This window comes from Balaenoptera musculus, chromosome 2 (genome assembly GCF_009873245.2).
Source record: "Balaenoptera musculus isolate JJ_BM4_2016_0621 chromosome 2, mBalMus1.pri.v3, whole genome shotgun sequence".
Lineage (NCBI taxonomy): Eukaryota > Metazoa > Chordata > Mammalia > Artiodactyla > Balaenopteridae > Balaenoptera > Balaenoptera musculus.
Genome location: NC_045786.1, coordinates 114726948 through 114752559, shown reverse-complemented (window position 1 = coordinate 114752559; position 25612 = coordinate 114726948). Strand labels below are relative to the sequence as shown.

The following is a 25612-nucleotide window of genomic DNA, read 5'->3' as shown; positions in this document are numbered from 1 at the left end:
CAAAATGGTTTTTTATGCAACTTTATTCAATATTAAAACTATAAATTTTTAACATTCTAACTCTTTTTGTGCAATAAACTAATTCTATTGGTAAGTGACCTGATAAGAAGATTCATCAGTTTATTTGAATACGGAAATATACAAAGGATCAACTTTCTCACTGAAAAAAGAAAAATATTTTAAATAATTTTAACATAATGGCTTATTTATAAACATAGAATGAAACTTTCTCACATATTAATAATTAACTAATAACTTCGCTATAACTGCTTAGGCTTTGCTTATAAGCAACTCAGGCTATTTTTTATCAACAATGAATTGTCACAATATCCTAATTAGTGAAGGCTAAGGCTAAGGCTGCCACTATAACACTATAGGGAGGTAGTAATAATGTGATGCTATTTGCATATGCAGCTCATATTATAGTACTTCATTGAAAGAAATGTGTAGAAAATTCACACATATATGTATAAAAGAAATGGTACAATAATAAAATAAATTGCAGGAGTTAAAATCTTTGATTTTTAATTTTTTTTTTTATGAAAGGTCTGGAGACCTACGGTTGCATGGAGTTTAGTCTTAAGACCTCAGCTTTAAGTCCTAGCCAGTCCTTGGCAAATTCCTAGCCCCGCTGAGAGTGTTTCCTTGCTTGCAAAATGTACTACTACTACTACTAAAATTACTATCATCATTATCATTATTACGTGGTTGATATATATAATATATTGTTATTATTATATGATTGTTGATAGGATCAAATAAAAATACAGATGGGAAAGGACTTTGTAAATCATCAAGTGCTACACGTTTATATGATCTTTTCTGCTTTTCCTCTGAACTACTTATTTTTTACAAGGGAAAGTAAATTCTCATGTTACTATAGGAATTAGACTTGATGTTTAAAGTAAACTCAAAGCAACCTCTCTGGGCAGTGGTGGAATACTTCAGATGTTGCATTATAATTGAATATGTAAAGAACTGATCTTCAGTGGGTAAGCTTATTCCTTCATACAACCCTCCCCGCCCCCCCAAAAAAAGACTACTTGAAGCATTTGTAATTTTGTAGACAACTCATTTTCAAGGGGATGTGGTAATTGGGGGAGTTTACCTACACTGAGCAATAGTAGATGTTAGAATTGTTTTGTAAATTTAACGTTATAATATCAAATTCTATAACAGTTCTGGATATTGATTATAGGAACTAGTTGTGCTAATCTGATTGTATAGTTATAAAAAGAGATGTTTGGAAATTGTAAAATGTCTTTATTCTACACTTTGTGTTTTATAAAACCTCAAGCGAAATAACTCAATACAGGTTTGTCTGTTCTTCAGGAATAAACTGAAAATTCAAGTTTACTTGTGATTTATTTGAAGAGGATTCAGGAATGGACTATTTTGTGACAAGAACTGTTTCTCTTTACTTACCCGCATGACTTGAAAGGTGCTCTTCCTTCACATAGGGAGCTGTTACATGTTTCAGTTAGAGCTCAGAGAGAAGACTACATGCATGACCAAATTATTCCAAATTTGTATAGTTATATAGTCACTGGTTTGTGAGAGGCTATAATTCTCTTTAGGACTGTAGAGTAAATCCAGTTAGTTTATTTTTAACCCCTATCGTTCCTTATTTTCTAATTCTCATAGTTAAAAAAAAATTTTTAAGTAGGCAACATGAGTAAATTCTAAATTTGAACTCAGTGGGATGAGTCTATCAGTTAATTCAATGGATTTAATAAGAAAGAAATAGAGCTTGTTTGCATCATGATTCTTTTGTTACCCTATGGTAAAGCACCTTTATCATAGAGTAAAAAAAGTTCAAAGGCATAATCTCCAATGGTGTTAATAAATTATTCTGTACTTGTCCTGAAAACAGGCAATGGTAGATTTAGTTCAATCTCAAAGATAAATTAAAAAATTGTATGGACTTAGAAAATTTTTCACTTGCCTACAAAATTTTCACTAATTCCATCTCTACTTGTCAATTTCATCCTGCTGCGTTCATATTTATTTTCTATCAGCTTCTCATCTATTCAATCTAAAAATAAATTTTTTTTCCTATAGCCAAATACATGAATCTTAGTTTTATTCAAAATTTCATATGATTAGAAGTGACTGCCATGATGTAATTATTTTAAATTATCCCTTAAATTAAAAAAAAGTAGGTATCCTGAACCAAATCGCAGGTTTACTTTTTTCCCCAAGTCTTTATATTTTTAATTATAATTTTATTCTATATTATATATTAGATTCCCCTCCTCCATTACAAAAATTCAAATGATAATCTAAATAAAGATAATAAAAAAGAATACTTAATATGTTTGATGGGCTCTTGCCTTTTAGCATCATGCTGGCACATGCTAATTTTCAAGCCAAAAGTATCCCAGCCTATTAGACAGACTTGGCAATTTCTACAGCTTAAATAGAGTTTAGATCATTATTCAGACCCAACATTAAAAAAATATTGACACCATGAATTTCTAAGTACACATTAACAATACCCTCTTTTTATTGAAAAGTGTGCATTATTTGTAGTGAAAGAAAAATCATGCCTTTGATTAATGTAATTTTAATATACCAAACTCTTATTAAGGCAAATTACACATTTGATTCTTGGTATCTATACTTAATATTCTTTAAAACTAACAAAGATTACATGCATGCATTGAAGGAGGACTATATACTCTTATGTATGTGCTTCTCTCATTGGTTAAGAAATAAACTCTACATTGAAAAATGTATGTATTTGAAGTTTTGACCTAACACAGTGGATTAAGGTTTAGGCAATATTTACTTTGCTGTATTTTGATTCAGAAAGGACCATATGTGAAGATATGATCCTGACCAACTTTACTATGTTTCTATAATGGTCTTTCAGCAAAAATCTTTATATTAAATACAGTGAGATATAAAATAGTTACAAAATAAGCTGCAACTTTATAGCTACCCATTGGTAAAAGTCTGTAGTTAATACATTTGGATAAATAACTCAAGTCAGCAGCAAAGTGGTTAAACATTTGTGATTTGATTTTATCTCAGCTTGGAATGTGGTTGGAGTGTCCCACTTCTAACAACTGTTTGCTAAGTTAAGGCTTTAGTGTTTACACAGTGTTGAATGAAGCAGCCTGGTCACCAGATGTGATTGCTTCCCCAGACTGTCGTTTTTTTCTCAGTCAGATCACTGTCCTCATGGTCCCTGTTCCAACCTTCTTCCTCAGGACGTCCACCAGCCTTTCCAACCTAAGTTGGGGGCAGGGGGGGCAGGAGGGAAAAAATGATTATAAAAAGTGCAATTATTGTCAGGAATGTTTTGGCTGAAAAAGAACAGTATTTGCCTGTGACCAAGCACTCTTGGTAGTCATGTTAAGAAACAAAGCATTACTGTAAGTGAGAGACACGGGTGCAGAGTGCCAAGTATTTGAGGTTAAAAAAACAGCAAAAACACAAACTTTAACCCAGATCTTCAGATTATGTCAGCATTAGATGCTACATGAAAAATCTAAGATACTCATTTTAATACATTTACCTACTTGCATTACGGTTATGAATGAAGTCATTACTATGCAATGACAAGATGGCATATTAAACGTAGAGCAGTTTCAAACTGATTTTCACCAAGAGTACATATTTCAATACATAAATACTATCAGCCTTAGATCTGTTACCTAGCTAACTAAGTAACATATTGGTATACTGTACAACTGTTATGCATTAAATTTCTTCTGTTTAAAGCCAGGTATTAGGTGGCTAGGTTGGAAAAACTTAGTATCTCAATGGTATGAATATAACTTAAATGTATAAAAATGATTTGATGCTAACAAAACCAGACTTTCTGTACTACATTTTAAAAGTTTCTATTCCTGAGTAATATAAATAGGCTAGCAATGACTACATATGCTTCTGAGTCAAAGATAAGTGATTTTTCAGTTGATTAAAAACTCACCAATTATACTGAAAATAGAGTCAAAAATTCAGAAGTCATTCGGTAGGTTCTTAGACTACTCTATGGGAGGGAAATCCCATTCATTGAATGAGTGAGAGTTTTGCTTGACAAAAGATGATGGAATCAGATCATTAATTTTTTTTTCCTTATTATTTTCTTTACCGTAAGCATAAAACCTCAACCAAAAATCCTGCTTGGTGTCACACACACAGAAATCTTCTTTATAAGTGAAAATCACACCCAGCAGTTTTCATATACACAAAGCTCCCTCCTCAAAGACTGGTGAGTGACACAGTCTAGTCTGCTCCAGCTTGCCTCATTTATATGGACCCATGCATGAGGGTCCTTTGCAAATAAACACAGCACAGAGCTAGACACTAAAGGAATGAGGGTATTCTTAGCGTCATACACACTGTTTTAGATGGACTAATTGGATGCATGCAACACTGAAAACAGCTGAAGTTTATTGGATGATTCTGCATATATCAAGACTTCCGTTAATAGAAAACAGGAATATGAAACAAATAATTCAGTGCATAAAAATATCTTTGCTTTGAGAAATGTAGTAATGATCTTAGAGTAAAAAGGCAAATCTTGCTTAAATTTATTACTACAAATTTCTCAAATGTAAATTTTACACAAGTAACATACAACCATTAAACCAGCTTTAAGCTAGTGATGCAAATACTTGAACTAGAAGATTTACTGGACAATTCACTGTATTCACAGATAAGTCTGTATTAGTTGGACTTTCCCTAGTGATAAAAACTAGTGCTATTTTATACGCTCTGAATACTATGATTCATAGGATTACATAAATCCTTTAGGACAAAGTTTCACTAAGTTGAATTGTGGAGGAGGGGGAAGAAAAATGTCACTATGAAATTCTAACTGTACTGTAAAATATGATAATAACTTGAATTAACTGTTAACAAATGACTCCCAGTAGAAACCTTGATATGCCACTAATAGAATTTCTCAGGATGTGCTGTAAAAAGTTAGAAAATATTACTTTCAAGTTGGTTAAATATATCCCTCCCCAAAATATCATTTGCACTACTATTAAAAAAACTTCCTCATAATGTAAAAGTAAGCTCTACTCTGCACAGTTATTATCACTATGAATTCTGATTCAACGGAATGCCAAATTACTGAGATGAACGTGTTTTGTGCTTCTTTTGCCTTCTCCTTTACAGATGGACTCATTTTACTTTAGTTTCTTTTTCATACAGTAGGATATCTCTCCATTTAGAACTCTTAATACATCTTGCTAAGGTAAGAGGTTAGGAGGAAATACTTAAATATCACATTTTGCAATGTATTTACTATATTTCAACAATTACTAGATCAACCACATTCTCAGTTTATTCAGGTTGAATGAGTTATGAAAATTTGATCTCAGAAATGAGAAAAATGTCAATTGCTTAGTTTTGTAAAAGCTTACTGACTTTGGAAACACAATGAAGCACCTATTCTTTCCTGTAAGGAATGGACTACACCTGCCAAACATGGACTGTGCTGACAGGAAGGTAGGTGTGTCTGTCTGTCGAACCACCTTGCAGGATTTGCCTGCAGGCTATTCTTTACTGTCCAAATCAATAACATCCTTTAAAAAATTACGTAGTTTAATAAAATAGGCCCCAATGGCTTTACATGTTACTCAGCAATAGCTTCCCACAAACTTCATGAATAGGAAAAGGGTTAGATCTAAGATTAGAATTTCTCTATTTTAAATGACGAAACTGAAGCACAGACAAGGAAACCCTCATACAACGTCACAAGATAAGACAGTTAACAAATATGGCCTGGTTTCCTTGTTCCTATTGCAAAGCTACTTCCACTAGAGTTTTGGCTACTAGAAAGCTACAGATTTCAGATTATAGGTGAATGTATTATTTGTCTTAATAGCTTCATTAAACTGTTTCCTCAAGTTACTACTTAAGTCAAATTGGGTATTTTTTTATTTAACACCTTTATTACAGTATAATTGCTTTAAAATGGTGTGTTACTTTCTGCTTTAGAACAAAGTGAATGAGTTATACATAAACATATATCTCCATATCCACTCCCTGTTACGTCTCCCTCCCACCCTCTCTATCCCATCCCTCTAGGTGGTCACAAAGCACCGAGCTGATCTCCCTGTGCTATGTGGCTGTTACCCACTTGCTATCTATTTTACGTTTGGTAGTGTATATATGTCCATGCCACTCTCTCACTTCGTCCCAGCTTACCCTTCCCCCTCCCCATGTCCTCAAGTCCATTCTCTACGTCTGAGTCTTTATTCCTGTCCTGCCCCTAGGTTCTTCAGAACCATTTTTTTCCTTTAGATTCCATATATATGTGTTAGCATATGGTATTTGTTTTTCTCTTTCTAACTTACTTCACTCTGTATGAAAGACTCTAGGTCCATCCACCTCACTACAAATAACTCAATTTCATTTCTTTTTATAGCTGAGCAATATTCCATTGTATATACTGGCCACATCTTCTTTATCCATTCCTCTGTCGATGGACACTTAGGTTGCTTCCATGTCTTGGCTACTGTAAATAGAGCTGCAATGAACACTGTGGTACATGACTCTTTTTGAATTATGGTTTTCTCAGGGTATATGCCCAGTAGTGGGATTGCTGGGTCATATGGTAGTTCTATTTTTAGTTTTTTAAGGAACCTCCACACTGTTCTCTGTAGTGGCTGTATCAATTTACATTCCCACCAACAGTACAAGAGGGTTCCCTTTTCTCCACATCCTCTCCAGCATTTATTGTTTGTAGATTTTTTGATGATGGCCATTCTGACTCATGTGAGGTGATACCTCATTGTAGTTTTGATTTGCATTTCCTAAATGATTAGTGATGTTGAGCACACTTTCATGTGTTTGTTGGCAATCTGTATATCTTCTTTGGAGAAATGTCTATTTAGGTCTTCTGCCCATTTTTGGATTGGGTTGTTTGTTTTTTTGATATTGAGCTGCATGAGCTGCTTGTAAATCTTGGAGATTAATCCTTTGTCAGTTGCTTCATTTGCAAATATTTTCTCCCATTCTGAGGGTTGTCTTTTCATCTTGCTTATGTTTTCCTTTGCTGTGCAAAAGCTTTTAAGCTTCATTAGGTCCCATTTGTTTATTTTTGTTTTTATTTCCATTTCTCTAGGAGGTGGGTCAAAAAGGATCTTACTGTGATTTATGTCATAGAGTGTTCTGCCTATGTTTTCCTTTAAGAGTTTTATAGTGTCTGGCCTTCCATTTAGGTCTTTAATCCATTTTGAGTTTATTTCTGTGTATGGTGTTAGGGAGTGTTCTAATTTCATTCTTTTACATGTAGCTGTCCAGTTTTCCCAGCACCACTTATTGAAGAGGCTGTCTTTTCTCCACTGTATATTCTTCACTCTTTTATCAAAGATAAGGTGACCATATGTGCATGGGTTTCTCTCTGGGCTTTCTATCCTGTTCCATCGATCTACATTTCTGTTTTTGTGCCAGTGCCATACTGTCTTGATTACTGTAGCTTTGTAGTATAGTCTGAAGTCTGGGAGCCTGATTGCTCCAGCTCCATTTTTCTTTCTCAAGATTGCTTTGGCTATTCGGGGTCTTTTGTGTTTCCATACAAATTGTGAAATTTTTTTGTTCTAGTTCTGTGAAAAATGCCACTGGTAGTTTGATAGGGATTGCATTGAATCTGTAGATTGCTCTGGGTGGTAGAGTCATTTTTACAATGTTGATTCTTCCAATCCAAGAACATGGTATATCTCTCCATCTGTTTGTATCATCTTTCATTTTTTTCATCAGTGTCTTATAGTTTTCTGCATATAGGTCTTCTGTCTCCTTACGGAGGTTTATTCCTAGGTATTTTATTCTTTTTGTTGCAATGGTAGATGGGAGGGTTTCCTTAATTTCTCTTTCAGATTTTTCATCATTGGTGTATGGGAATGCAAGAGATTTCTGTGCATTAATTTTGTATCCTGCTACTTTACCAAATTCATTGATTAGCTCTAGTAGTTTTCTGGTAGCATCTTTAGGATTCTCCATGAAGAGTATCATGTCATCTGCAAACAGTGACAGTTTTACTGCTTCTTTTCCGATTTGGATTCTTTTTTTTCTTTTTCTTCTCTGATTGCTGTGGTTAAAACTTCCAAAACTATGTTGAATAATAGTGGTGAGAGTGGACAACCTTGTCTTGTTCCTGATGTTAGAGGAAATGGTTTCGATTTTTCACCATTGAGAACGATGTTGGCTGTGGGTTTGTCATATATGACCTTTTTTATGTTGAGGTAAGTTCCCTCTATGCCCACTTTCTGGTGGATTTTTATCATAAATGGGTGTTGAATATTGTCAAAAGCTTTTCCTGTATCTATTGAGATTATCATATGGTTTTTATCCTTCAGTTGGTTAATATGGTGTATCACATTGATTGATTTGCGTATACTGAAGACTCCTTGCATTCCTGGGATAAACCCCACTTGCTCATGGTGTATGATCCTTTTAATGTGCTGCTGGATTCTGTTTGCTAGTATTTTGTTGAGGATTTTTGCATCTATGTTCACCATTGATATTGGCCTGAAGTTTTCTTTCTTTGTGACATCTTTGTCTGGTTTTGGAATCAGGGTGATGGTGGCTTCGTAGAATGAATTTGGGAGTGTTCCACCCTCTGCTATATTTTGGAAGAGTTTGAGAAGGATAGGTGTTAGCTCTTCTCTAAATGTTTGATAGAATTCGCCTGTGAAGCCATCTGGTCCTGGGCTTTTGTTTGTTGGAAGATTTTTAATCACAGTCTCAATTTCAGTTCTTGTGATTGGTCTGTCTAAATTTTCTATTTCTTCCTGGTTCAGCCTCGGAAGGTTGTGTTTTTCTAAGAATTTGTTCATTTCTTCCAGGTTGTTCATTTTATTGGCATAGAGTTGCTTGCAGTAATCTCTCATGATCCTTTGTATTTCTGCAGTATCAGTTGTTACTTCTCCTTTTTCATTTCTAATTCTATTGATTTGAGCCTTCTCCCTTTTTGTTCTTGTTGAGTCTGGCTAATGGTTTATCAATTTTGTTTATCTTCTCAAAGAACCAGCTTTTAGTTTTATTGATCTTTGCTATTGTTTCCTTAATTTCTTTTTCATTTATTTCTGATCTGATCTTTATGATTTCTTTCCTTCTGCTAACTTTGGGGTTTTTTTGTTCTTCTTTCTCTAATTGCTTTAGGTGTAAGGTTAGGTTGTTTATTTGAGATGTTTCTTGTTTCTTGAGGTAGGATTGTATTGCTATAAACTTCCCTCTTAGAACTGCTTTTGCTGCATCTCATAGGTTTTGGGTCGTCGTGTTTTCATTGTCATTGTTTCTAGGTATTTTTTGATTATCTCTTGGATTTCTTCAGTGATCTCTTGGTTATTTAGTAGTGTATTGTTTAGCCTCCATGTGTTTGTATTTTCTACAGATTTTTTCCTGTAATTGATATCTAGTCTCATAGCGTTGTGGTCGGAAAAGATATTTGATATGATTTCAATTTTCTTAAATTTACCAAGGCTTTATTTCTGACCCAAGATATGATCTATCCTGGAGAATGTTTCATGAGCACTTGAGAAGAGAGTGTATTCTGTTGTTTTTGGATGGAATGTCCAATAAATATCAATTAAGTCCATCTTGTTTAATGTATCATTTAAAGTTTGTGTTTCCTTGTTTATTTTCATTTTGGATGATCTGTCCATTGGTGAAAGTGGGGTGTTAAAGTCCCCTACTATGATTGTGCTACTGTCGATTTTTCTTTTGTGGTTGTTACCATTTGCCTTATGTATTGAGGTGCTCCTATGTTGGGTGCATAAATATTTACAATTGTTATATCTTCTTCTTGGATTGATCCCTTGATCAATATGTAGTGTCCTTCTTTGTCTCTTGTAATAGTCTTTATTTTAAAGTCTATTTTGTCTGATATGAGAATTGCTACTCCAGCTTTCTTTTGATTTCCATTTGCATGGAATATCGTTTTCCATCCCCTCACTTTCAGTCTGTATGTGTCCCTAGGTCTGAAGTGGGTCTCTTGTAGACAGCATATATACGGGTCTTGTTTTTGTATCCATTCAGCCAGTCTATGTCTTTTGGTTGGAGCATTTAATCCATTTACATTTAAGGTAGTTATCGATATGTATGTTCCTATTACTATTTTCTTAATTGTTTTGGGTTTGTTATTGTAGGTCTTTTCCTTCTCTGGTGTTTCCTGCCTAGAGAAGTTCCTTTAGTATTTGTTGTAAAACTGGCTTGGTGGTGCTGAATTCTCTTAGCTTTTGCTTGTCTGTAAAGGTTTTGATTTCTCTGTCGAATCTGAACGAGATCCTTGCTGGGTAGAGCAATCTTGGTTGTAGGTTTTCCCCTTTCATCACTTTAAATATGTCCTGCCACTCCCTTCTGGCTTGCAGAGTTTCTTCTGAAAGATCAACTGTTAACCTTATGGGGATTCTCTTGTATATTATTTGTTGATTTTCCCTTGTTGCTTTGAATATCTTTTCTTTGCATATAATTCTTGATAGCTTGGTTAATATGTGTCTTGGCATGTTTTTGCTTGGATTTATCCTGTATGGGACTGTCTGCACTTCCTGGACTTGATTAACTATTTCCTTTCCCATATTAGGGAAGTTTTCAACTACAATCTTTTCAAATATTTTCTCAGTCCCTTTCTTTTTCTCTTCTTCTTCTGGGACCCCTATAATTCGAATGTTGGCACATTTAATGTTGTCTCAGAGGTCTCTCAGACTGTCCTCAATTCTTTTCATTCTTTTTTTCTTTATTCTGCTCTGCGGTAGTTATACCCAGTATTTTATTTTCCAGGTCACTTATCTGTTCCTCTGCCTCAGCTATTCTGCTATTGATTCCTTCTAGAGAATCTTTCATTTCATTTATTGTGTTGTTCATCATTGTTTGTTTGCTCTTTAGTTCTTCTAGGTCCTTGTTAAACGTTTCTTGTATTTTCTCCATTCTGTTTCCAAGATTTTGGATCATCTTTACTATCATTACTCTGAATTCTTTTTCAGGTAGATTGCCTATTTCCTCATTTGTTTGGTCTGGTGGGTTTTTACCTTGCTCCTTCATCTGCTGTGTGTTTCTCTGTCTTCTCATTTTGCTTAACTTACTGTTGTTTGGGGTCTCCTTTTCACAGGCTGCAGGTTCGTAGTCCCCTTTGTTTTTGGTGTCTGCCCCCAGTGGCTAAGGTTGGTTCAGTGGGTTGTGTAGGCTTCCTGGTGGAGGGGACTGGTGCCTGTGTTCTGGTGGATCAGGCTGGATCTTTTGTTTCTGGTGGGCAGGACCATGTCTGGTGGTGTGTTTTGGGGTGTCTGTGAGCTTATTATGATATTAGGCAGCCTCTCTGCTAATGGGTGGGGTTGTGTTCCTGTCTTGCTAGTTGTTTGGCCTAGGGTGTCCAGCACTGTAGCTTGCTGGTAGTTGAGTGGAGCTGGGTCTTAGCGTTGAGATGGAGATCTCTGGGAGAGCTTTTTTCGTTTGATATTATGTGGAGCTGAGAGGTCTCTGGTGGACCATTGTCCTCACCTTGGCTCTCCTATATCAGAGGGACAGGCCTGACACCTGGCTGGAGCAACAAGACCCTGTCAGCCACACAGCTTAGAAGAAAATGGAGAAAAAAAGAAAGAAGGAAAGAAAACAATAAAGTAAAACAGTTATTAAAATAAAAAATAAAAAATTATTAAAAATTTTAAAAAAATGAAAAGCAATAAATAAAAAAGAAAGAAGAGAACAACTAAATCAAAAAACAAATCCACCAATGATAACAACTGCTAAAAAACTATACAAAAAAAAACCCACAAAAAAACCAAAAACGTACAGACAGAACCCTAGGATAAATGGTAAAAGCAAAACTATACAGACAAAATCACACAAAGTCCACTGCGTCAATTTTGGGATGATTCGTTGTCCTTTCAGGTATTCCAGAGATGCAGGGTACATCAAGTTGATTGTGGAGATTTAATTCGCTGCTCCTGAGGCTGCTGGGAGAGATTTCCCTTTCTCTTCTGTGTTTGCACAGCTCCTGGGGTTCAGCTTTGGATTTGGCCCCGCCTCTACGTGTAGGTCGCCTGAAGGTGTCTGTTCGTCCCTCAGACAGGATGGGGTTAAAGAAGCAGCTGCTTCGGGGGCTCTGGCTCACTCAGGCCGGGGGGAGGGAGGGGTACAGAATGCGGGGCGAGCCTGCGGTGGCAGAGGCCAGCGTGACGTTGCAGCAGCCTGAGGTGCGCCATGCGTTCTCCCAGGGAAGTTGTCCCTGGATCACGGGACCCTGGCAGTGGCGGGCCGCACAGTATCCTGGGAGGGGAGGTGTGGATAGTGACCTGTGCTTGCACACAGGCTTCTTGGTGGCTGCAGCAGCTGCCTTAGCGTCTCATGCCTGTCTCTGGGGTCCGCACTGATAGCTGCGGCTCCTGCCTGTCTCTCAAGCTTGTTTAGGCAGTGCTCTGAATCCACTCTCCTCGCGCGCCCCGAAACAATGGTCTCTTGCCTCTTAGGTAGTTCCAGACTTTTTCCCGGACTCTCTCCCGGCTAGCTGTGGCATAGTAGCCCCCTTCAGGCTGTGTTCACGAAGCCAACCCAAATTGGGTAAGTATTTACTGGTGTATTTCATCTGCTAGTTTAGTAACACATTATAAGAAAGTAAATTGATGACACTGTACGTAAGTAGGAAATAATAGTTACAATCTATTATCTTCTATAACAAATCTTTTTGTAAACTTAAAAATACATTTGCAGGGCTTCCCTGGTGGCGCAGTGGTTGAGAATCTGCCTGCCAATGCAGGGGACACAGGTTTGAGCCCTGGTCTGGGAAGATCCCACATGCCGCGGAGCAACTGGGCCCGTGAGCCACAATTACTGAGCCTGCGCGTCTGGAGCCTGTGCTCCGCAACAAGAGAGGCCGCGACAGTGAGAGGCCAGCGCACCGCGATGAAGAGTGGCCCCCGCTTGCCACAACTAGAGAGAGCCCTCGCACAGAAATGAAGACCCAACACAGCCATAAATAAATAAATTAAAAAAAAAAAATACATTTGCAGCTACATTTTAGAGAGAAATCCTAGTTTTTTCAGTTAACATCACTTTTATATTTTCTTTGTGTCTATGTAAGATGTATGTACTACAATGAAATACATAGTTTTCCATCAAGTAGATGAACCATAAGTTATTTACCAATTTTCTGAATTGGTTTACTTTCATTTTTCAATCTTAATGAATATTGTGATACATTTTAAAAGGCAAGTAATACGTAATGAATACTGACTATGTGCCAGGAACTATAAGAAGTAATTTATGCACATATTTAATTTTCATTACAACTCCATGGAGTAGATGTTATCATCAGATGACAAACCAAAGCATATAGAAGGTAATTCGGTCACAGCCATACCGCTATTGAGTTTTGGAGTTGGAATACATTGCAAGGTGTAATTACCACATCCCTGATCTCTCTGATGTGCTACACTGCTTCCAAAAGTACTGTGACTTTTAAGGTTTATTTCTGATTTTTTTATGGGGTTGGACTACTCTTACGGACTAGATAATATTTTTTCCAAAGTGAGAGAAAGAAGTGAAAACAGGACAAATTCCTTATCCTCAATTGAAAAATCTCACTATAGATTCCATTTTTGAGAGCAATTTTTGTATCTGTCAATGTGAGAGGAGAATTCTTGTTGGCTGGACAATTTCCTCCCTAGAAAAAAACATTCCATTTCTACTATTTAGACAATGAGATTGCCTGATCAAACATATTTGGCTTCTGAATTTCATTTTTCTAGGAGAAAGAACCAGGGAAATCCAAGAGACATGGATAAAAATCATCCTTCCAATAGAGGAGACAGAAAAGCCACTAGAAACGCTGCCCTTTGGGTTGGTCATTAGTATCAAAGATCTTGCCCTCTTTTAATCATGGCAGCAGGGCGCAAAAAACATTTAAATGTAGTTTCTTCTTTTACTATTATGGCTGTTCTTCCTCTGCTGGTCTCTTAGATGTTGTTTTATCACCTTTTCATAACACTTTTCATACTTTCCTCAAAAGTTGTTATTTGTTCCCTTGATTCCACTTAAATGCTTATGGCTCCCAAATACAGACCATTAACCCAAAACTCTCCTCTGAGTTTCAGACTCAAATATCCAACTGCCTTCAAGATATCTCCTTTTGCTTATTCCACAGGCATATGATAATGAGCATATCTAAAACAAAGCTTATTTTACCTTCCATGCATATTTCAGTATTTCTTATTTTGATTAATGTTGCCATTCATTAACTACCCAACCGTTAAGTTGAAAAAATTTAGAAAACCTTGGTCCATTGATATTTTTTCTCTCACTGCAGCTTGGACCTGTGAAAACTTTGTGATGAAACCACTAATGTAGACAGTGGGAAGCAATAAAAGGGTTTTAACTCATCTAGTAACATCATTTACCTTTTAGAAAGATCACACTGGCAAGAATGTAGGGATGGGATGGAGGCAAGTTGGCCTATAGGTATGGAATCCAGATAGCTTCTAGTGAGCACAAAAATGTGAATGTACTTAAGGTCACAAAACTGCATACTTAAAAAAGTTTATGATATAGATTTAAGTTCAATCAATAAGCATTTGTTAAGTAATTCTTATAAATGAGGTACTGTTCTAGGCATTGATTATTCAAAGACTAGAACATGATTCTTGATAAGGAGCAGTAAGGTGGGGAAGCAGATCTTTATATGGTAACTGCAATAAGTTACTGGTAAATGCTGTACTAAAAGGATAAGCATGGGTACTATACAGAACCTAGCTTGGGCAGGGAAAAAGAAGAAGGGCCTGTAAAGGCTTTCTGATGATGCCTGAGTTAAGTTTTGAAGGATAAGAAGGAAACAGTCACCTCAAGAAGGGTGGGAACAGAGACGGGGCAGGATGGGCATTTCAGATAAAGGAAATAATATATGTACAGGCACTGAGGTATGAAAAGCATGATGTGTGTCAAGTCCTACCAGTTGTATGGTTTCTCAGGATCATGAAGTAGGGGGTGGAGGATGACGGGAAATAAGGCTGGAGAGGTTGGTCATGACTAGGTCTTGCTCTAGGTTGTAACTGAAGGCATGGGAGTAGATGGAAATGCCTAGAGAGAGACATAGGAAAGGAGAAGGGAGGTGAGAAGAGGATAGAACCAAAATGAAAACAAATACTTAAAGTAAAGAGACTGACAAAAGAATCTGAGAAAACAGTCAGGGAAGCAAAAGGTAAATCAAGAGTAGGTGCTGTCACAGAATTCAGAGTAGAGAATTTCAAGAAAGGAGTGATCAACAGGGTTAAATACTTAAACAAGATCAAGGTGAAAAATGACCATAAGATTTGGCAATTAGGAAATGACAACCTTTTCCGTGCAGCTTTAATGGCACAATAGAAGTGGGATGAAGCCTGAATGGAATGTGAAAAAGTGAAGACTAAGTATCAGCTTGGTTAGAAAGTATAAAAGCTTGGCTAGAAAGTAAAGAGGATTATAGTTACAGGGGAATATATGGCTGAGGAAGTTTTTAAAGAAATGGATGGCATGTGAATATGTTTATGGACTATGGAAGAGAAGACTGCAGGAAGACGCTAAAGTAAAAGGGAGGAAGACGATACCTTTTAAGCAGGATCTCAGAGGATGGAATCATAAGCAGAACTTGCAGCAATATCATTCAAAATATGACTAGACAACTTTTCCTTGGAGATTAAAGGGAAAGAGGTGGAAGGAATACAGCTGTAGATAACTTTGTAGGTGTGGAGGAATTTAACTGACAGAACTCACCATTGCTAGATTCAATTTTCCCCAAGGAGTTAAGAGGCAGAGTTCTCCGCTGAAAGCACAGGGTAAAGAAAAAGGCTGGAGGAGAATGGTGAAGGTTTAATGGGACAAGAAAGGGAGATGATCTGGGACATGTAAAAGGAAATGTTAGCGGGATTGATGGGCCATTGACATTGAAGTTTCTTAGCATGAACACAGAAGTTGGGATAGAGAGGAAGACACTGAATCAGGTGCCTGAAACCCACATTAAAGGAATGGCACTGATCAGGAGATCAGTAGATATCACTGAAGAGGAGAGAGAGAGAGTGATAATAAAGCTGGGTGGTATAAGCCTCAAAGAAGGGAGGATTTTTACGTGGGTGCAGAAGGTATGAAAGTAGCAAAGGGGAACCAGAGAACTCTCCTTCCTAGTACATAGGGTATGGGGGAAAGACCAGTGTCCAGTGGGCTGCTAGGAAAGAAATGCCCTTGGTAAATTCAAATTTCAGGTAGAATGTATGTGTGAAATATTCAGTGCAGAAGTTGTGGAAAGATGCAAGGTAGTAACAATGGAAAGAAGGTTCCAGAGGCAAAATGAAAAGAGCCGAGATCAGAGGATTATAGAGAAGGAAGAAAAGATGGGGAAGGGGACTTCCCTTGTGGTCCAGTGGTAAAGAATCTGCCTTATAATGCAGGGGACGTGGGTTCGATCCCTGGTCAGGGAACTAAGATCCCACATGCCACGGGGCAACTAAGCCCGCATGCCACAACTACTGAGCTGTGCGCCTCAATTAGAGTCAGCGTGCCGCAAACTACAGAGCCCATGCACTCTGGAACCCGTGCACCACAACTACAGAGCCCACGCACCCTGGAGCCTGCACACCACAACTAGAGAGGAGCCCACACGCCGCAATGAAAGATCCTGCATGCCTCAATGAAGATCCCGCATGCCGCAACTAAGACCCGACGCAAAAATCTTTAAAAAAAAAGAGAAAGAAAAGATGGGGAAGAAGGAAGCACACAGCTGCAAGAATGAGGATAAATAATCGATAGAGTGTACCCACTCTTCCATGCATAACTTGTAACCAATGAAATAAAAAGTTCCTTTTCAGTTTTAGGCACACTAAGTAATTGAAAGATACAGACTAAGATACACACAGATGCACAAAAAATGTACATATATACACATATTTATAAATATGTAAAGACACGACCACATAAATATGAACACACATGTGCACAAAAGTATGGGTAAGAAATAAGGGAATATCAATAGAAGACAGAATAAAATGGAGAAGAAAAGGAAGAAAGATTATTCACATTTGAAAGAGAATGGAGAAAGAATTTGTAAGTGAAAAGTTGAATGTAGAAGTAGATGGGAGAGTGGGTTGAAAAGTCATGGTGAAGAAAGTGGAAACAATAATTGGTAGAAAGTGGTTAGAATGGTGAACTGAATAATAATAATGCGGTCAACATTTTTCTTATATTAATAGGAAATCGGCCTCCTTGGATCTTCTACTTACTGCCTAGACCTACTCTTTAAATCATTACCTTATTTGATTCCCTGTATGAGGTGTTGTCAAAATGTTAAGAGAATTGTCATGTCCTTACTGTGTTATTTTTTTCAAGGTTAATACTTCCAGAGCTGTCAAAGTTTTTCACATTAAAGTTAATAGACTGCTCACCATATTGATTATTCTTTGTGCAGGTTCTCCAGCATGTCTAGTGTTTTTAAAAATATTAAGCCTGATCTAATAATAATCCAGTCTAATCATTAGAAAGGAAAGTGGGACTGATATCTCTCTTCATCTGGACTTTTACTTCTATTTTGATGCTGCCATGTTTCACTACTGGCTTACACTGAGCTTTGGTGCAAATGAATCTACCCACTGGCCTGCTTTGCCTACCAAGCCAAGCCAAGTCTCTCCTATTTTGGACATATACAATTAATATTTCTGTATCAGTTATTTATTGCTGTGTAATAAACCACCCAAAATTTGGTGGCTTAAAGCAACAGCTATTTTATTTAATCATGTTAATTTGGGCTTGGTGCAGCTGGGCAGTTCTGTTGGCCTTGCCTTGAAGCACTCATGCAGCTACAGGCAACTGGAGCTGGGTGTTCATATGCCTGACAGTTGGTGCTGACTTCTGGCTAGGACTCTCTCTTCTTATGGATCTCATTCCCAAGTAGACTAGTCCAGACTTATTTACATGGTGAGCATGAGTTAGCAAGAGGGGAACACAGGCAATACCCTTGAGGCCTTGTTCAGAAGTCAACATCACTTAGTTTATTTTATTGGTCAAAGGGAGTCACAGCCCACCCCATATTCAAAGGGTGGGGGAATAGATTCTACCATTTGACAGGAACAGCCACAAAAAAATTGTGGCTATATTGATCCTAAATGTTATGTAACTGAAAAAAAAAGGCTACCAAGTATACCTACATTTTACTATAAAACAAAGCTTTAACACAAATCTGTGAATCTCTAATGGAGGAATTTCAGGTATCAATTGATAAGTGTTAAAAAAGATACATTTTGGAATTTGCATTATCTCTTAAACAACACCTAGGATGTGACTCTCATCTCCAACAACATGTAAGATTGTCCCTATTTGTTGTCAACTGGGTGCTTTTTGCTGGATCTCCATTTATTTTGAAAAAAGAAAGAAAAACAAAAAATTTGGTACTTGCAATCAATATTTAGTTTTAAAGCATTGTTACTAAACATTTACTAATTAGTTTGTTGATTTCTACCATAATTTTCAATTTAATCAAACCTAATTCGATCCTTTCCCCAAAATCTTTTTGCTATATAAAACATATTTTGTTATTAGAATAAAAAATACAAGGAAATCATATAGATTAATTTAGCTCTTCAGATATGCTATTATACCAAGTACTATCATTCATTCATTCAGAAATATTTCTTGAGTATTTATTTTGTGAATGGCACCTTTTAAACAGTTGTGTTCTAAAACGTTTTTAATGTGTCTACTGTAGGTGTATGTTATATAAAGTCTTTTTATAAATACAAAATCCTCTGTAAAGATGTGCCATGAAAGGAATTTTCAGCTATAGCAAGTTATGATATAGTGAGCTCAGGTTATACCTTTTGCAAATAGTCCTAAGGTTTTACATATTGTGGACAAGAGGGTGTATCACAGGAAGATAATGAGAAAGTGGGAATAAGTTGTCCTCACACATCACAATTTTGGGTCATTTAATTTACTATACTTTGTTTAGCTTCACTTTTAGATTTATATTAACACTAAGAAATTGCTTCCCACCTTGAAATTAAGCAATACACTTGGATTTATCTTTGAGATTAAATAGAATATAGAAAAAACTTAATACATGTATATTCAATTGTGCTTAGATTAGATATATGACATTCCTTATTCAATGTCACTAATATCTAAGGCAGACAAGGCAATGAAAAGTTACCTATATTGTAAACATAGACTAACATTTGCTATCTTCTAAGTAACCTTGAAAAATTAGTCTCACCAATCAGTCATAGTACCAATTAGTGTCAATTTAGATGACTAGTAAACATAAAAGTTAGAAATAGAACAACCAAAACATGTAAAACTTGGCATTCTTTACTTTTATTTCACCCTGCTTAAAAATTAGAACATGGAGAAGAATTAAAGCTTTATTTCCTTCTTTATAGGATCTCTAGAGTAATTCTACTTCAAGTTTTGGATTTTAATTTAATAACTTTGGTATAATTTTATCCAGGGCTTAATTAAGACTTTGTTAGTAAATTAGATGTCCAGATAGTCTGCTGGATTCCAATTGTCTATGGCAGTACTAGTGCAGTGGGTGATACTATTAGGAAAGTACTTACAGAAGATAATGGAGTTATTTTGCCTAAGTCCCTAACTTAACATCATAAAGTGATTGAGATAATAGGATGAATTAAGATCAAGTGACAATTTTATTGGGCTCTTTAACTTTGTCTGTCGGAGGATATTTAAGCCATATGTAAGATTCCCAAGAAAACTCAACACGAGTAACAAGCTCATGAAGCTCCATGAGGGCAGGGACAATATATATTTTGTTCATAACTGTATTCTTGTAACTAGCAGAATAGGCTCTCAAAAATCAATAGGATATTGTTTATTTGTTTGTGAACAAATATTACACACACACATGCACATGTCAAGGGTCTCTGCAGAAGCACATTAAATGATAAAACAGTTATTTGAAAAGAATAGATTTCTCCCACTTTAAATGCAGGGAGTTTGGAGGCTTGGTGGGAAAGATGTTAAATGAAATTTCATTCTTAGTGAGAACTAAGTTAAGGTTATCCTTTTCGTATCAGGAGGAATTTTGTCAATGTGATAACAATAAATTACTAATTCTGAAAACCAGCATTTTCAGCCCTTCTTTTTGATTTTGTATCTTATCAGGAGAAAAAAATGAAGCATACAAAGGAATAAAATTGCCATGGATGCACCTTCTATGCATCTTATGCATCTTCTATGGGAGAAGCCTCAGAGTCAAAAACAAGCAGGCACATGGCAATGTAGGAAAAACAAATTGAAAATAAGGTAAACCATTTTTAACTATTCCATTAAAAACTCTTGATTTCTAAGAATTGAAACAGTGGTATGTTAGTGGTATTTTTTAAAAAGGACACAGATTTGGGAAAGTTCCTTTTTCCTTTTTTTGAAAAAAATATTTATTTATTTGGCTGCACGGGTTCTTAGTTGCAGCTCACAGGATCCTTGTTGTGGCATGCGCATCTTTAGTTGTGGCATGTGGGATCTAGTTCCCTCACTAGGGATCGAACCCTGGCCCCCTGCATTGGGAGTGTGGAGTCTTAGCCACTGGACCACCAGGGAAGTCCCAAGTTCTCTTCTTCTTATTCTGGTTTTTGTGTTTTGCCCCTGCTCTGCAGCTTCTAGGATAGTCCTATGAATTACAATTTGCATAAATTATATCTTAAGGCACATAGAAGCCCTTTATTTCTTTTAGACTGAAAGACTATTGATTATATCACTCTTCTATTTAAAATATCACAGTTTCACTATTTTTAGAGTGTATTTTGTTAAAAATTAAGGGTAATAAGTCATTTTCTTCTTAAATATTGTTTCAAGAACTGTTCAATTACATTCTCCTAAAAGTTCCTTTTTCCTATGAAGAAACTGATCCATGGTTTCAAGATAAGGATACAGTAAACAAAAGTTTGAAGTTTAATCTCATTCATGATATCATTAGATGGCTAGGCAGTCACTGCTTCTTTCTGTCAGTTTAAAATTGTATGTTATCGATCTTAGATACTTTATATATAGTCAAATTTTTAATACGAACAAGAGAAATTAATCATTCTAAAATATCAAAATTTAGCTAAGTAATATAACCATGAAAAGGCAGATTTCTCTGAAAAGTTTATGATGCATACTGGTCATAAAACATACATTATTTAATTAGAATTGCCATCAGAACATATTAAAGGAAAATATTTATAAAGATCTATACTATACATGTAAAAGAATGAAAGAGGTTTATATTTTCATCTATCTCAAAAGAGCATCTATTCCAAACATACACACATTTTTTGGGTAATTTATTGATACAGAATTCTGGATGCCTTCAAGGAGAGCATTTCCGACTGTTTCATTTCCTCCTGATTTCTTATTTTTATATGTCCTTGTAAATGTAATTTCCATTCTTTAATATCAATTCACTTCACAGTTAATACTTTTCAAGCACCACAGAAGACTTGAAATTAAATCACATGTATCTTTCTTTAAGTGTTAGTATTAAGGATGAAATGGGCTTTATTCTCGGTGTCTAGATTATTCACTGGTGGTAAGTTAGTGACGTAGGGACACTAACTTTTTTGAGCTGACAGGACAGTAGTAAATTGCAACAGGGACTGAGCTACAAAGATCTGAAATGTGAATTGTACTTATGTTCAAATTTACTTACAGTGAGTAACTTATTCACTGAGATGGATTTTTTACATGATTTCCTTTAGACTTACAGTATTTGTAGTGTTAACAATACATATAGGTTTTTATAGTCTAGAAACTACCTTAAATTTGCCACAAGTAATAATAAATAAGGCCTCATATATTTATAATGATTATGATTTACAGAGTATTAGAGGGAAATTTGTAAGGCCAATAAAACCTATTCTCTTATCTTAATTGGTATAGCTATTTCCATCTGGATGTGAAGAGCTGGGCCTCAAACCTGCCTTCTGATAAAATTGATAAAATCCTAAAGGTTTTTCTCATATTCTATAAGGCATCATGCATGAAAATTATAATTTGTTATTTTTCCTTAGACTAGGTTTGGGTAATATGGTAGTGTTTACATCTTCTGGTATGTGTTTTGCTACCTAAATTTGGTAGAACTCCTTTTTTTGAGTAAATAATCTAGGTGGTATTAATGAATAATTGCTATAAATCTTTGCTAGTAGCCTGTCATCATCATGTGTCTTTTTAAACAAAATAATTATAAAAATTTTATAATTTTAAAAATTTAAAAATTTAATAATTTTATAATTATTAAAATAATTATAAAAATATATGCAGCAGAAAGCAGCATATATCTGGACTTTTAAATATTCACCCACCAGCCTCATTCACACAATTCTTCCCAATGCTCTCGCCTCAGGAACTGATCTGCTGCTTGCCCACTAGAGGAGTTACATATTGCCTTTTGAAGAATGACACCTCAAACCACAGCCTTGACATTTGGCCTATCTTTGAATGGCTTCAGATACAGCTCTTAAGAACAATCTTTATGATCCAGAATAACTTTGGACATTCTGACTTTTAGCACTGAACTCCACAGAAAGAGTTTAATTATGTGGAAAAAAGGGTTATATAATCTAAACTGCTATCATTCTAAAGACATTCTCATGGGTATTTCTATTATTCCCAGAGAAGAATCCTTAGAAGCCCTTCCCTTCTTTTGCTCTTCAGTTTCCAGAAGCCAATTTTGATGAGTTTTATATCTGCCATCTGAGAGTACTGTTCTCAAACTCAACTTAATATTTTTTCTCATAAGTTTATAAGTTAGAGTTACACAAAAAGAAAATGAAATTAGTTCTTAGCACTGAACTAAAGACATTCTATTAATGGCACTGTGTTGTTCCTATCTCTTAGGCAGAAAATCTTAAAATACCGACTACTTCTTTACCCTTCACATCTCTTTAGTCACCAAATTATATTGTTTTTCTCTATAGTGTTTCTGCTATGAATTCCTTCCTCCCATTCTCACTGCTACCAGCCTATACCAGCACACCAGTTCTCTATATTATTAGACTATATTATTGATTTCTTCTTAGCTGGTATTCTTATCTCTAACACCAACCTGCTTCAATTAATCTTCCACAATACTAAGTGGGACTGATGTTCCTAAAATGCTATTTCCATCATGTAACCTTTGCTACTTTCAAAACTCTACAATGGCTTCTTATTTCCTATCACATGAAATCTAAATGCCTCTGCATACTTTTGAAGGCTCTCAGTAATTCAGCCTAGCCTCGCCTACCTGATGTCATCCCACAGGAACCTCTGCTCCTGCCAGGCTGACCTCTGTACAGTCTCCTCTCATATATTATACTCACACGTGTACCTCTGCTTCATTTATGCTCTTTCTCTCCTCTCTTATCCTTTCTTCTTTCCTCTGTGCTAATTTGTATCCCACCCACTCTACAGGGCCAAGGTCAGTTTCCTTGAGGCCTTCCTTTTCTCTGTATTACCTGCACTGAACAATTAACAAGCTATTCAGTACCATTTTGTTAAATAATTAAAAAGGGCAATACATATATAAATATGTTACCAGCATTACATACAGATGCAAGATGGCAGACACTCTAACAATCCCACTTCTAGGAATCTGTGCCCTCCCTAAACATCTAGCTACAAGTATGTTCACTGCAGCAGTATTTGGAAACAACTAAGTACCAATGATCTAAATGTCTTGTGAGCAAGAGCTCTATAGCATACTTTTCACTTAGTCCACCAATTTGAGTGCTACATACGTAAAACAATTTTTTGGTGAGGTGTCTTTCTCTGTATCTTGTAATAACAGTAACACAGATGAAAATAAAATCCAAATTCATTGATTCCTCCCCATTACTGTTCCATATTTCTCACTAAAATCCCATATCTTTCCAAGAGATAAAATATTTTAAATTCCATATAGTAGTCAGACTAATAAGAAACACAAGAAACTTTTTGCATTAATGCCTACAATGAAATGGCCAGGAGAAAAGGTATTGCCAGCTGTAAAGGAACAAGTTGCAAGAATTAATCTTACTCATAATCGTTACCTTTTTGCCAAAAAGTTTCCACAGGCAGCGTGCTTCTAATGCTATGTACATACACTCAACGACTTAAATCATTCATATGAACCTGTCAAAAGTGCTGGTCCACTATTTTGACATGCTTACTGAGAACAAAGGATAACTTACTATTGTCAAAGCAAGCTATTAACTCCTGTCTAAACTTTCTCTCTCAATCTGAACTACTGTAGGACGGCTCTTTGATGGGAATCACACTCTGCCTTTTTCAGCTTCACATCATTCTGCTCTATTACATGCCAGTGTCTTTGAAGGCTGCAAAGAAGCCATATTAACAAAGTATAGACATTTTGAATAAAAAGATTCTCAGTCCTTGTACCATAAGAAGTACATCTAAAATTCTAGCTATCACTATATATCCTTATATAGTGATATAACTTTTTAACAATTTAGGTCATTATTATAATAGAAAGTATTTATGATAATGTGTTTTATAATTACAGGGCAAGATGAAGTATTATCTATCTACTATTAAAAAACCCAGCACCATATTTCTCCTTTCCATATGGCTGAAGAGATTTAAATCTGCTGTTCTTCAATGGCATCTCTACAAATGGCCTAACTGTATTCCTAATTAATAGAAACCTTTTCTAACAATTCTAAATACTTTTTAACTCAACGATTCCACTTCTAGGAATTTGTGTCCCCTGCAGTAATTGCAGATATGTGCAAATATTTAGATGCAAGAATGTTCATTGCAGCAGTACTTTAAAACAACTAGTAACAATAAATGAATTAAATAAATTATGGTATATCATACAGTAGATTTAAAGCCATTTATTTAGTAAAACATTATGTATAATGATATAGAAAGTTATTCATAACATATCAAGTGAATCAGGTTATAAAACTGTATGTACTATATGAAAACATTTTTTTTAAATGTCAAGTTGCTTAGCAATATTTTAAAAATTTTCTAAAATTAGTGTATATTGCTTTAGTAATTTGCATATATATATATATATAGTGGTTAAAAAGCATTTTAAAAATGTTTGGCCTATCAAAACAATATTATTTAATATTTCTCTTGATAAAGATGAACACATGTACTTAACTACTAAAGTGAACAAGAGGTCATTTAAAAGAAAAAAAAATGCAACCTCTTTCTATTCCCATTCTCACTTATTTTTTGTTGAACTCTCCACAGGTTTGGGGATCCAATAAGGCTGACAGAGAGCATGAGGCTTAAAAGTTACCTGAGGCTATAAAGTATTTTTATTCAGTATGTATATTTTGCAGGTTTAAAAATTTTACTTCTTGCTAGCTAGAAATTTCCCAGAAAAATAAATGAAGGGGTCATAAGGTACACAAAGATGGCAGAACTATTTATTTCATTGTTTTTTTAACATCATAAATCAAGGCCGTATGATTTTCCAGTTAAGTTTTTACAATATTTAAAAACATTATTTGTACTGAAAGAGACTTCTTATATAGTGAAGGCTACCTCAGGTACTTTCCTTTAATCTCCCACACCCAAATGAGGCCAATCCAGCAACTAAGAGCTCAAACCTCTCATTGTGTTTTGATCCTGTTTGTTTTATCCTTGCAGGATATTTGCTTTGGAAGAGGAGATTTATAGCTGAAGAACTATGACTAAATAGCTT

The 25612-nt window shown here is 35.6% G+C and overlaps 1 protein-coding gene across 2 annotated transcripts in view; it reads right to left on the bottom strand.

Moving 5' to 3' along the window:
* Window positions 1-1015: 1015 nt before the first annotated feature.
* Window positions 1016-25612, bottom strand: part of MIPOL1 (mirror-image polydactyly 1) — a 254128-nt gene continuing 229531 nt past the window's right edge. The window contains exon 12 of one of the 2 annotated variants that reach the window (XM_036843183.1): window positions 1016-3237. In XM_036843183.1, coding sequence (XP_036699078.1) covers window positions 3171-3237 — 67 coding nt within the window. In that variant the 3' untranslated portion in view covers window positions 1016-3170. The remainder of the gene's footprint in view (window positions 3238-25612) is intronic. The other variant, XM_036843185.1, reaches the window with a different exon arrangement.